At 46.5% G+C, this 13,835-nt stretch overlaps 1 protein-coding gene and 2 long non-coding RNA genes across 5 annotated transcripts in view; 2 read left to right on the top strand and 1 right to left on the bottom strand.

Annotated features, from left to right (window-relative positions):
* LOC308062018 overlaps positions 1-13,835 on the bottom strand; it is a 459,477-nt gene that overhangs the window by 298,907 nt on the left and 146,735 nt on the right. The window lies entirely within an intron of this gene.
* Positions 1,918-3,454, top strand: LOC308063911. Its single transcript, XR_013928118.1, has 2 exons — positions 1,918-2,459; positions 2,914-3,454. It is a non-coding gene; the product is annotated as an uncharacterized lncRNA (long non-coding RNA).
* LOC308062015 (ankyrin repeat domain-containing protein 26-like) lies at positions 6,303-8,959 on the top strand. Of its 3 annotated transcripts, none has more exons than XM_080382846.1 (3): positions 6,303-6,692; positions 7,116-7,250; positions 8,319-8,749. In XM_080382846.1, exons 1-3 carry the CDS (start codon positions 6,540-6,542, stop codon positions 8,451-8,453), a joined length of 423 nt encoding a protein of 140 aa, XP_080238972.1. In that variant the 5' UTR covers positions 6,303-6,539; the 3' UTR covers positions 8,454-8,749. The 3 variants fall into 3 exon arrangements, with proteins under 3 accessions (XP_080238972.1, XP_080238974.1, XP_080238973.1); XM_080382848.1 differs by lacking the exon at positions 8,319-8,749 and adding an exon at positions 8,849-8,927 and having other exon boundaries at positions 6,342-6,692; XM_080382847.1 differs by lacking the exon at positions 8,319-8,749 and adding an exon at positions 8,837-8,959 and having other exon boundaries at positions 6,346-6,692.

Below are 13,835 nucleotides of genomic sequence, written 5' to 3'. Positions count from 1 at the left end.
AATTGGAAGATGAAAGGGAGGAGTCACAGTTCAGAGCGGAGAAGACTCAAGATTTGAAATCCGTATTGGCTCACCAAGCAGCAGAATGGAAAAGTGATACCCAAAGCCTTAAGTATGTAAATTGTGGTCTGATAATGTATTATCTTGTCAGTGGTTTTGTTCCGAAAGACACTGATGGTGCAGGCAACAGGATGAGAAGTTTCCAGTCTTTTGGGTTTGGGTTTTTTGAATCCCGTGGGCCAGTTATGCTATGAAGTAGATAATGGGAGAGGGGAAAAACGTCCGGATACCAGCTCCATGTACAGTCTTCTGGATGTTGTTCTAACTTTGTTTTCTAGCAAGAAAAGAGCAAGAGAGTGTGTATGGGGAAATCAGATTTATAAGAGAGATTTGAGAGATGGTTGGGTGGTGTTTTTTTTTTTTTCATTTTGTCCTTGCGGCTTCAGTTGGCCTATAATACTAGGGTTTCTGGTAACTCCACCCAGTGCAAGTCAAACCAGAGCTTAGAGCATTTGTTTGCTTACCTGTTTGTTTGTTGGAAAGGTCAAGTTTGGGATTGCCCCTTTCCCCACACTCCTGAGCTAGACCCGGAGGCGTGAGGTTTCTCATCGCTGTTGACATCACGTCAGACAGGCGTGGCCAGCAGGCACCGTAGGCAGTTCAGCAAGGACAACTGCAGAGCCCTGGCCTGGGAGGGGAGATCTCCTTGTGGTGATCCCCGGTGGGACGGCGTGGCTGGGGAGCGGCCCAGGCAGAGAGCGAGCTCAGCAGGAGCCACCGTGAGCTGGCAGCTGGGGCGGCCCGCAGCGGCCTGGGCTGTATGGAGGGCAGCAGTGCCAGGGCCCTGGGGGCAGTGAGTGCCCACCCCTCCGCAGGGCTTGCTGAGCTGTGTCTCGAGCCCGGGGCCCGGTGTTTGGCCGCCCAGCCCAGGAGATCTTGCCCAGTCCGTGTGAGGTCGGCAGGGAGATGCCGGGCTGGCCCGGGGGCAGGAGCACCAGCCCTGTGAGGGGAGGCTGCGGGAGCTGGGCCTGGGGGAGTTGGGCCTCCCAGCGCGGGGGAGGGGGGTACGAGGAAGAGAGGCCGGTCCCAGCTTGGCCTGGGTTTGACTTCAGCAGGTGTTCAAAATCCTCAAACATCTGTCAAGTATAAAGAAGTAGTATTTTCATTCTAAGTGAATTCTCCAAGCAGCGTTAAATTTATACTTTCAAAAGTTACACTTTTTGCGAAATTACACTAGAAATTACATGTAAAGCTTTCTCCTTGCAATATACGCCATTCAAATACAAATGTTTCTGTCAGTCTTTCAAGTAATTTTAGTGGTGGTTGATTCTTGTTTTGCGGAATTTCTAAAGCAGGCTTTCAATTGGCAGTTCTTCCCTTAGGTTGACACTTGATTTTTTTTAATTTTTTTTTTTTGTCCACTATTGTGAGTATATGGGAAAAAATAGTCAAAATAATGATCAAACGCAAAGCTGCTTTCTTGTTTGGGTACCGTGGGCACACCATGGACCGTTTTTTACCATGTCAGTGCTCATTGCTGATTGTTTCAGTTGGTAAAGAAGCTGACCTTCCATAAGGCTTTCCTTGTAAGTCAGCTTCAAAATGAAATTGCTGTAGTTTCTCCCAGAGGTAGATCCAACTGAGGTTTAAAACTGTTTTTAATCGTATTCAGCTTAAACCCCATGCATTTCTGAATCTGGTTTTGAACACTGACATCCTTCTTGAGTAAACAGAAGCTGCTTGTTCTGCCTGTGGGCAGCAGTTGTTTTAGACTTACAGAAGGCTGCTGAAAAATTGTCGGGTCTGCCATAGGTAAGTGGCGTGCTGATTCACCAGTATTACTTCTGGTCACTGAATCCGTAATATGTAGGCAATGCTAAGTATACTAAGAAAATGTATACTAACCATAGTAAGTTTACGATGCTTTGATCTGATGAGACAACAAACTCCTTTTTCAACAAAATGGCTGTAATATGAAGATGGGTTTTTTTAATTTTATTTTTCTAGTGTGCACACTGGTGTGTGTTTCCCTATACAAACTTACAAATAACGGATAAATCACCCAAAGTTTTTTTTCTCTATCTTGTACAACTGATACCATGCACAACGGAATGAAGTTAGAATTCTTTAAAAAGTTGAAAAGTACAGTAAAAATATGAACTCTGAAAACATTTAACATTTTTTATGGTTTGAGTTGTCTCTGCAAGTTCATCATGTTGGAATATCTACTTTTATATCAGTGCTTTTGTTTCTCAAATCCTCCGTTAAATCCCAGATGTTCTTTGAAACAACAAGAAGAAAAGAGGCTCAGAGTAGAAGTGCTGTGTGAGAAAATGAGAGAAGACCTCCGAAGGAAAGAAGATCAATATTGTAAAGAGATGGAGGAGAAACAGAAACTTGAGTTACACTCTAGGAATTTAGAAATGGAGTTAAGAACACTGAGAAAGCTCTTGAAACAGGTATATTAAATAATGAATTAAAGTCTTTGTCTTATTTTCTGCTTCTTTTCAATTGTATTCCAGTATGCCTAGAGAAGGAGGCGCTTTGTTCACGGAAGAGGCGTTGGATAACAATTGTCAGGTTTTGAGAACAGTAGGGTACAGTTGGTTCACAATTGGGCTGGTTTTTTTTTTTTTTTTGCTTTGCAGTTTATTATTCCTTTTTTCCTTTTTCAAAATTGAGGTTTCATTTGTATTTCAGGCAAAGCCTTACGTTTTTTTGAATTACTACAAAACATCCTGTATTTCGCCTTCTTAAATTTTCATAAGAAAATTTAAATTTATTTATTTATAGGTGGATTATCATAACGGTGGGGAATCAAAAATGTTTTCAAGTATGCAAGGGAGAATGGGAAGATGTATTGCTAGCTCTGTTTTTTCTTCAGATGCAAGCAGTTTTATTGTATTACTGTAGGTTGAAGAGGAACGTGATGAAACACAGAGACAGCTCTCTCAGGAAAAGAGGGCCAGAGCCCTTCAAGAAGGAATTTTGAACAACCACCTTGGGAGACAAATGGAACTAGAAGAAGGGACAAGAAGATCTATAGGAAAAAAATCAGAGGTAAGCAGATTTTTTTTTCTAATAATAAATTAAATTTCACCATGTTTGTTTTAAAGTCATAATAAATCTTACATAACTTTTTCTGTTTCTTGATGGTTTATTTACTGTTTACCAGTGTAACTTATCTGGGTAAATACCTTTCTTGTTTTCTCTTATGTCTAAAAGTTCTGGAAAGCAGCATCACTCCTGTATGTACCTGAATTACTTGTGCAAGTAGGAAACTAATAGAAGACACTGTTTACACCGTTTCTTAACCTATCTGTTATTTGTCATTTCACAGACATTTCGTCATCACTTTTTAGGCTTTCTAGCAGTGAAACACCTAGCTACCTATGGCAAGGTTGACCAGGAAGAAAGTTGTTTGACAGTGTTTGTGTTTCCATTGCTTTTTTTTTTTTTTTTTAAATTAGTTATTCCCTTATTGAACTTACTTCAAGTATGCCTTTCTTTTCCACCTCCACATAACTAAAATTTTATGATCGAATATCAGCAATGAATTCAACTCTCTGTAAGAGTTAGAGTAACTGGAGGAGAAAAAGCAATCATAAACACTGTATTAAAAAAGATCTTGAAAAGAGTTTACTGAATTTCCTAAAGAATGTGCAGTGCCTGGAAGATCTTGAAAAGAGTTTACTGAATTTCCTAAAGAATGTGCAGTGCCTGGAAGCCTTTTTTTTCTTGGCTGTGCTGCCCAATAAATGTAGAGTGAATGTGTTTAAGTGGAAAAAAGTTATACATAAAATAAAGAGGAAATATACAGGACTATTGCATTCCGGGGGTGATTGAGTTTTATAGCTAACTTCCAGTAACACAAAAGGATAAGTGTTCAGAAGACATTTGAGAAGGAAAATACCCTTTCTGGCCTTGTGTTTACCAGATCTGTAGCACACCTAATTCAACCTTAAAGGCAGTATTATAAAGGCATGCACATACAAGAAAGCGCTGTCATTTTAAAAGCTTTGGTTGCTGGTTTAAGGGGGGAAAAAAACGTAACTGTATATTTGGGATGTTCATTTAGGTTTTAAGGATATGTTGCACTTCCGTTGTGTACGTACGTTGTACATGTGCATGGGTTCACAGAGTAGCTTATTGCCTGAAACTTCATCTTTGAAGTCATGCTTTAGTACTAGAAATGTTAAAATGCAGTTTATTGCTGCAGGTTTTTTGTAGATTCATTTCCCAATTGGCTCTTTATTCATGTTCCCTGTCCTTCAGGAATCCAGCACTGACAGAGAACAGGATCTGTTGTACAAGAATCAGTTACTACAAGATGAGATTGCTATGCTAAGGCTAGAACTCACTCAAGTAAGACTTAGGCACCAGGAGGAAGAAGGAAAATATTTAAAGGAAAATGAGACCTTGAAAGAAAAAAATGAAGCTCTCAAAAAGGAACTTAAACTGAACAAGGAAGCGTTAAGACAAATGTTTTTTCAGTTCAACACGGAGCTGGACTTACTAAAGACAGAATCTGCAGTGCTGACTTCCAAACTTGAGCAGACAAACAAAAGCAAAGACAGACTAGAGACAGAAATTGAATCATTTCGTTCCTCCCTGAACGCTGCAGTTCAAGAACTTGAACTTCATTTGTCATCAAAAAGCAATGCTGAACGAAGATTTCACAGAGAACGTGATGAATGCCTTTGCTTGCAAGTCGAGCTCCATCGTGACCTCTCTGGCGTGCAAGAAACCAACAAGAGCTTGTCTCTGCAGCTGTGTAAAGCTAAAAGCAAAGCTAATAGGCTAGAAAATGAGCTTCACCAGTTGAAGCAAATGCTCAGAGAAAAAGCTTTGCTTTTAGAAATGGCAAAAAAGAATTAAGTCAAGGCCAGTGTCGGGCAAAGGAATGTGATCATGCTTGACAACTTGAGAAAGATCCAGTAAGCAAACCTGTAATAAAACAGGAGTCCTTGCAGGAGCGATTGGCCCAGCTCCAGAGTGAAAACCTTTTTACTCCATCAGCAATGGGAAGAGATGCAGAACAAGAGGATCATGAAAGAAAAAATAGTGGATTATGTGCAGCACTGTTTTAATGACATTTTCAGCAAACTTAGAGCTGATACAGAAAAGCAAGTTTATCTAATAGAAGAGCGAAACAAGGATTTAAATGCCAAGTGCACTGATTTAAGGGAACAAGTCTTTAAATATGAGACTGACGTAGTAGAAAGACAGGTAAAGTATATGCGTAGAAAGAACAATTTAAAGTTTGTCCATTCTTGAAATTAGTTTGTTCCTACAATGTATCCGGTGTAAGTTATATGCATGGGACCAAAGAATACTGATTTGTTCTGGTTTGTTATGTTTCTCTCGGAATTGCGGAAAGTTTTGGCAACGGGGATATTAGTCCTCAGATCTAAGCAGAGAACAGAAAAAAGGTATCCAAGTCTAAGCTTTGATCAAGAAAGGTGATTCTTCTCTAGAACTTTTTTTCATCTATTTTCCTTAGTCCATGTTATGCCCTATAGAATAGTCTTAAGTATTTGATGGTGTTGATGTAAGTATTGCACTGATGACATGAATGAGAGTGGTATAAAAGGAGGAACCATCCAATACACGAGGGCTGAGAAATGAAGGTACAGAGAAGTGAAGTGGTTGGGGATAGATTTATATGAAGCTTCTATAGAGGGGAAAAAATAGGTTCTCTGTAAGCTGCTATCAAGATTGAAGAGTATTAGTAATGTCCAGCTGTTGATTTCTGTATGTGTTTTGAGGGTTCTGAGGGGCCTACCTGTTCCTCAAAGTTCATGTCAGACGGTGACCTTAAGCTTTCCCTTTTATGACGTGTAGCCACACTCCAGCAGTACTGTCAATCATTGTAAACTGTGACTTGCTTTGTATTCTTACTACCAAAATAATGGGTTCCTTTTGAAGATCATGTGAGAGAGTGTGTGTATATGTATATAGCTATATATATATATGAGCTATGCAGATTTTTGTAAACCTAATCTATCAGTACTTCTAAAACGAGCTGAGTAAGAAGACTACAAGAGGATGTGATTCAACATACCCTTAAAGTGTATCTCAAAGGAGCTTTCAGATATTTGTATTCATTTAATTGTATTTGTATAGTGAAGAAACAGAAGAAAGAACAATCTAACACAAAGTCCTGCCTTCAGTCACCAGAGTAATATTTGCAGTCAAACTGTGGCTCTTAGATCACAACAGATTTCTTTGGGTTTTGTCAGGAAAAAAATACCTGATTGCAGTGTGTTCCTGTGTATTGTTCAAGGAAGAACGATACCTGAGCCTTTTTTATGTGTTAGGAAACAGAAATCCTCGTGAACAGCTGCTGATAGTCAAAGGTTCTCAGCTGAGAAAGATGACGAGAGGTCATCATCCATGCAGATGCCTGCTGCTGGCAGGCAAAATTTCATACTTTTGGGTTCAATCTAGACAGGTCTAATTGTATAATAAAATAAGTTAAAGGCGTATTTCATGTTCTTAGAACTTTCTTCATGCTAATTTAACTGTTTTGTTAGGGCATGTTTGGACAACTGCAGCAGGAGCTTGCTGATGCACCTAAAAAGCAATCTATGCCAGAAGCTTCACTTGAAGTTACTACACGCTACCACAGTGACCTGGAGAGAGACAAGCTGCGCTTGCAAAAGGAGTTGGAAAGAAAGTTGAAAACTAAGGTACTTAATGTCTGTAACTATATGAATAAATCTGAGTGTAGCTGTTGAAAGTAGGAGCGAATGTTGTCCTTTTGCACCACCTTTTGCAGTGTTCTTACGAAAACTGAAGTATAGAGGGAACCAGAGGAGCTTTGCAGGAAAGCTGTAGGGTGATTTTGTGTGTGTGTGTGCATGTCATCTTATCCCCCAAAGTTGTAACCTCATCCTGTCGCTTCTAGAGTATTCCTTCTTCCCACCAGCTCCAGCTGCTGTTCTTGGTTATGGTTCCTAAGGTGTGTTTTACACTCCACATCAACCTTGGCCATAGGTCTTGGATGGGTGGAGGAGAGCTTAGGCCTGTTTCTGTGTAAGTTACTGCATTCTCCTGCGCTCTTGTCTTTTCCGGCCACCTTACTTTTTCTTCTGCCACTGTTGCCTTCACAGACGCAGAAGCAGAACATGCTGGCTCTGACATCCAAGGACTTGCACAGCACGTGGGAGGAGCACTTGAAGTCAAGATCCCACCTTGAAGAGCGCGTTGCTCAGCTGGACGAGGAGAAGGCTGAACTGTTGCAACAGGTGAGCCCAGAAAATTCTCCGGGCACCGAGGCAATACCCAGGAGAACCACATGCACCTTCTGGTCAGGTTCTTACATATCATTGCTTTCTGTTATCCCTGCCATTCAGGCTGCGAGTACCTTATCGTTTGGGGGTCACGGAGGAAGCAAATAAAAGCTAGATGGGTATCTTTGTGTAAGTTCTGGAGTGGCTCTGTTGGGAAGAGTTCCCAGTGTGGTTTGCTATCAGTTGAGCACATCGAGCAAGGCCACAGTTCCCAGTTCTTCCTTGGATTTTGTGTGGTCATCTTCTGACCCCTTGGTTTCTAGGCAGGTTTATGTTTCCAGTGCGTGTATGGAGGAGCTGCTGTATGTTTTCAGCGTAGCGGGAGCTTAAAAGCCTTGCAGAAAAACATACTGAAGGAATGCTGGGTAAATGAACGAGTGCTTGGGAAACAAGCAGCGCCTGCCAGTTGCCAAGGGGCAGCCTTCCCCTTTTCTCCTTTTCTGTAGAGGGAAAATGGAAGAACAAAGTCAAAACAGCTGCCAGCTCTCCTCTGGTGTGGCTGAGAAAACACCAAGAGGAGGAAAACCATCATGTGGCTAAGTAAATGCCCACACAGAAGAGGTGGAGGTAATGGCCGAGGGGAATAAAATGTTGAAGAACTCCAAAAGATCAGATTCCTCCACAAGCCCCTGCCTGCTGGTTGGTGGAAGATCCCATGAAAGCTTTGGATGGATTGATGTTCTCCCATGAAGTGCATACCTACATAATCCCTACTATGAGCAGAGGCACTGCCAAAAGTGTTCTCCAGCATCTTTTCCACCTGTTATGTCTAGAAGAGGATGGCCTTTGCTTCAGGCGAGGGCATCTGTTTCTGTAGTTACATATTGGTCTGTTTGATGTGAAACCTGAAGTGATGGATGGAATAGCCTCGGGAATTCCGTCCCATGGCATTCTGTGGAACGTGGCTAACGGATAGAGATGTCCAGCAGCTTCTCTGTGGAGAGCGCTAGATGCACAGACTGTACGTAGGTATTTTTCCTGTGCTCTGTGTGCGTGATACATCTTTCTTTTCTCTTTTGAAAGTGCGAGAGTGAAAGAAAGGAAGTGAAGAAGCTGGTAGAGTTGAAACGCCCAGTTGAACTACGTCTGGCCCAAGTAATGAAAAGAAACCTCGATCTGCAGAAAGACTGTAAGAGGTACGGCTTTTTAGCGTGGTGAAGAGGTATCCCTGCGTAGGAGTCATGTTTTATTAAACTTTAGTGTAAAAATAGGTGTACCTAACTGTGAGCAGATGCCAGCCTCGTGTTAGTTCTTGCAAGGTACTTCTGTACACCAGCCCCTGGTTTTCAATAGCTGCCAAAACAACTGCAGATGCAGGTTGCCCTGCAGTTCTCCTGGGAAAAAGGGAGTCTTTCATTCCTCTTTTCAGGTGAAATCTGGACTCTCCAAGTGTATGTGGCACAGGAATACTGTTTTTTCCTGGTAATTCCTGGTGCGTCAAGTACATTAAAGATAAAGCAAGCTGTGTCTGTGCTGTTTACATGAGAGTATGTGAAAAAGTCCAGTTTTGTTTCTTTTTGCTTCATTGTTTTCATGACTAGTTTGCTGTGCAGGTTGAAGAGGCTGCTGAGCAGAGCTACGAAGGAACTAAGGGTGTATGAGGCGAGAGGGGGACTGTCCCAGCTTAATTTGCAGGGAGAAGTGAAGAAAATGGTCAATGAAATTGGCAGATTAAGAACAAAGGTGAGCTTTATTTTGTTTGGGTTATTGTGGTGGTTTTTCTTTTGTAACCTTTATTCTTTCTTTATACTTCTTTTCATGTTGTTGATTTTGACTACTTTTTTCTTGGCTGTATTTCTGAAATTATTTGGCTGGTTTTTGATGTTCCTTCTATGGTCACAGTAGTAGGCGACTGTAATACTGATGTAGCTCTTAGGGGTAAAGATGGAAGTGTTACGTACACAGCAGTATCTGCGAGGGCGCATCAGGGGTAGGCTGTCCTGCAGAGGAAGGGCAAAGCAAGAGCCACAGCAAGGCTGGCAGGGTCTGTGACCACACAGGCCAGGGATCAGCCCCACAGGCCCTCACCAAGAAGAGCAGAAGAGTTCTGGGGACAGTTCTGGGGACAGTTCTGGGGACAGTAAGCAGAGTCCTCCAAGAGTGCAGATCACCAGGCCGGTCCATAGGGATGGGCAGGTCTGCAGTCCTACTGGGACGTCACGTCCATGGGTGAGGGCCAGGGCTGAGAGCAGTGAAGGCCCAGCACAGGCCTGGCTGCAGCTTGAGGCCGTGGCAGCATCGTCGGGCTCCGACGGATGCATTCCCTCTCGGAAGAGAGGGGAGTAACGCCACCATCACTCGGAACAACTCTGTGCAGTTGGCCTTGCCCAAGGTCACCCCCTGAAGCCTGTCTCAGGCACGAGTTGAGCAGGAGGCAGGTGGGGGTTTGCTTTTCGGAATGGTGTCTTTGCTTCCCAGGGCACGATGCAGTGTGAGGTGATGCGGAAAAAACCCTGTAACTTGTTGCTTACTAGTAGCTGACTCAGTCCGTCTTTCCCTTGTCATGGAGACCCAGAAGTAGAGTTCCCAGAAGTGGTTCTGAGGTTGCTCTGCGTAATAGATTCTAGTTTTTAATTTTGCATCCTTTCTGTCTAATAATAAACAAACAGTTCCTGTTGTGCCCATAACACTATATCCACAGGACCCATCAGCACTCTCTTACCTTCCAAGCCTGAAACTGAATTTCAGCCCAGCCAGCTACCAAAGTCCCTACCAACTAAAACTGGGTAATCACAGGGGGGTTTAATACCATTCTGAAACATTTGACATTGCACAGGAACTGTAGGGTCTCCTGGTCTTGGCTGGGGAGTGACCTGTAAAAAACCCAAGTTTTTGTGGCTGAGCATGCGTGCACTTGGAAAAGGACTGGAGAAGAAATACTTCCTCCTGGAAAGAGCACAGAGATGGATTGTGTTTACTCTGTATTGCCACCTTGTATATAAATTCCTGCCTTTCTTCTAATGTTTGGAAGAAAACAAATACACCCAATTAAAAAGTGCATTTTGCTCTCCATTCCCCCATTAAATGGTCAGACTGATTACAGAAGTGCTCTTGAAATGGCTGCTGCTCATAGCCATTTCCCAAAACTCATACAATTCAGGTTTTGCAACCTGAATTTACTTGGCTGTGTTTTCAACAAAAGTCTTTTTTCTGTCTTTTTAAAATTATTATTATTATTTATTATAGCTTTTCCTTCTAGAGATCACGTCTACAATAACAGATCGCTGCTAATACATTGAGGATCAGCTAAGGAAAGTGACTGTACATCAGCCACTTTGGTCGGGAGAACACTGCCAGAGTGAACAGGCTTGATAAAGCTGTGAAGGCTCATTCCAGAAAGGAAAATGAAGGTTTTAGGAGCTGTACCATTATTAGCAATGAAGAAAAAGAAGGTATTTCAAAGGGCTGAATCTTCTCCCTAAAAAGTGGTACCAGATTCCTGTCCTGTTGTAATCAATATTTTCAGCGCTAATCACAGTGAAGTGTGTCCCTCTCTCTGATTTAGGATTTCTTTCCCATCTCTCTGTTTTTCACAAACTCATTGGCAAGAGACAGTTTCTAAGAGGAAGTAGTGTGCTGGCAAGGTGTTCCATCAGTCAAACCATCTAGGGTATACTGGACTGTGACATCACCCCAAAACCTTATGGTACTTATAATAAGGTTTCACCACGCTGAACTACCTAGCGGCATCACCGCAGCAGTACAAAAGTTGGGAACCATCCTCCTAATCTATACCAAAGGCATGACCTGTCTTTTGATTTCTGGACCACGTTTCCATACCCTCAGTGCGCGTTTGTGTTCTTTTGTGGCAGTGCCAGCTCAGCCACATTTACTGGAAAGTAACTTTCTGACCCTGTCCTGGCAAGGCAGGTAACTAGATGATGCCTACAGCCCCCCCCCAGCCCCCCTCCCGCTATATTAACCCTTGCTGTTCGTTCCTTTGGCATCCATTTGCCCAGGGCTAACGATGGCACACAAGCAGGACTGCTCAACAAACTAGGAGGCGAATTGCTCGCAGAGCTGTTTTGGCCATAACTCCCTGACGAGATGCCCTTGCCCTGAACGACAAGCGCTTTCCCAGTTTGAGCCATTTTCTTTTAAAACCAACTAGACCGAGCCCCCCAGCGTGCTCGCAGCGCGGGCCCCGCCGGGGGCCAGCGGGGAGCTGCTGCTGCCCGGTACGCCGGCACCCCCCCGGGCTTCCCGACAGCGGCCCGAGTGCTCTGCGGGGGGCGCAGCGCCGCCGCCACCCGCCGGGCCTCTCGCTGCCCCCGGCCCCGCTCGGCAGCGCCGCGGCCGGGCACCGCGGGGCAGGAAGTGACGTCACTCGCGCTGGACTCGCGCTGGACACGCGCCGGAGCAGACCCCGCCCCCGCCAGCAGAGCCCGCCGGCCGTTTAACCGCCGCGCTCGCCGCTGAGGGAGGCGCTGTCCGCCGCTGCCGCGCTGAGGAGCAGCCTGTGCGCTCGGCTTCCCGCCCTCTGGTGGTTCGCTCTGTAGACAGCCGTACCGGGCCGCTGCCCGGGGCCCCGATCCCCCTGCCCCGGGGGCCCCCCGATCCCCCGTCCCTGCCCCGGGGGCCCCCCGATCCCCCGTCCCTGCCCCGGGGCCCCCCGATCCCCCGTCCCTGCCCCGGGGCCCCCCGATCCCCCCCATCCCCCGTCCCTGCCCCGGGGGTCCCCCGATCCCCCGTCCCTGCCCCGGGGGTCCCCCGATCCCCCGTCCCTGCCCCGGGGCCCCCCGATCCCCCGTCCCTGCCCCGGGGCCCCCCGATCCCCCCATCCCCCGTCCCTGCCCCGGGGCCCCCCCGATCCCCCGTCCCTGCCCCGGGGCCCCCCCGATCCCCCGTCCCTGCCCCGGGGCCCCCCGATCCCCCGTCCCTGCCCCGGCCCACCGGCTGCCTCCCGCCGTCGCTTCGCTGAGGCGGGACCGTGCCGCGGGATGAAGAGGTTTTTCAGGTTCTGGAGGAAGAAGAAGGGGCGGCCGGCAGCGTCCGGCAGCTCCGCCAAGCCCTTCCCCACCGGTGCCTACGAGCTCCGGCTGAAGGACCTGGGCAAGCTGCACCGTGCGGCCGCCCGTGGCGACCTGGGTCAGGTGCGGCAGAGACTGAAGAAATACGGCATCGACGAGCGGGACACGGCGGAGCGGTAAGCGGCGGGGGGCAGCAGCGCCGGGCGGTGCTGGGGCGGGGTGTGGGGGGGTTGCGGGCAGCGCCGGCACCCTCAGGTGCAGCTGCAGCCACCGGCAGCTCAAGGGCACTGGGAGCGAACGGCAGCATCGCTGCGGGGAGCCTCAGCCTGGGCGGGGAGCCAGGGCTGTGCTGCCAGGAGCCCTTGGAGTCGGCCGAGCATCCCCCGTCTTGTCCCGGTCTTGCCCCGGCCCCCTCCGTGCCCTCGTTCCCGGGGGTGTTGCCTTGCCTGGGGGCGCAGGAGCTGCAGGGGGCCGGCAGCAGCCTGGCCAGGGCGGGTTGCAGAAGGAGCCTCACGGCCATTCTCCAGGCACACTTGGAAGGCAGAGTGCAATTGCATTACCCCTCTGAGGCCTCAGCATGGGGGGTTAGTAGTTGAGCTGAGCAAGCTGCACTGCCTCAGCTGGGAGTAAAAGAGGGGTAAGCACTGCGTTTAGGAAAGGGTAAATGTGCTGTGTGTTGGTGCTGTGTGGACGGTTGCCCGATGTGCCTTTTGTGACTCTGATGTTGCAGCCAAAGCAACATCAGTCTGATTTTAGGTGGCAGTTACTTTGCTGTTTGCTCTGTGGCCTTGGTACAGCTAATTAGTGCCTTGGTTTGGAAGATCTGGGCAGTGCCATGCAGAGGAAGCTGCTGCTTCTGGCAGGTGTTAGGATATGTGCTTTTGAGTCGAGCACAGCAAGTACTTGGCAGTTGTATCTTAAGGAGAAGCCCTGGGCTGCAGCATAGCTCCTCATGATCCACCGTAAGCCTAAGGGAATCAGCTGAAGGTTTTGGGTCTTGTATGTGTTGAGCTGTTAATGCCTTTTCTGAAAAGACTGAGTCAAAACATCCATGACATTCAGAGGAGATGCTGGTTTAATCAGAGTACTTCAGCATCCTGGGCTGTCTTTTCTGAAGACTGGACTTTTGCCAGCCAGCTAGCTTATTGCCCTGAAAACACCTGGAACTGTCTAGATTTGTAGGAAAAGCAATGAAGAATGCAGTCCGTCAGCACGTGGGCTGTGTGCCTGAGTGTTGCCAGCCAGTATTAGTTTATGCAGCTGGAGGGTGGGTGATGCTGGCTAAGGTGGCTCGAGTGCACTTTTGTGCATACTTAAGCTGCCAGAGTCAAGGTGCTCGATGGCATTTATGGAAATAGTTCTGAAAGTCTCTCTCTTTTTCTTCTTACTGCCTTCCCATTCACTGTGGCTGATTCAGTCATCAGTCAGTCACCAGCTCTTAGCAGACCCTGGTATGAAATTGAGCTAGTTTTTGTGTTTCAAGCTCATCTTGTCTAGAAAGCTTTGTTTCCTCTGGAAAGGTTTCCTTCTGTGTGCCAGGCTATTGTCAGTGTTATAACAGGACAAATAA

This window comes from Falco punctatus (genome assembly GCF_963210335.1).
Source record: "Falco punctatus genome assembly, chromosome: 4".
Lineage (NCBI taxonomy): Eukaryota > Metazoa > Chordata > Aves > Falconiformes > Falconidae > Falco > Falco punctatus.
Note: the sequence above shows the minus strand (reverse complement) of the source record. Positions and strands in the feature narration are given on the sequence as shown.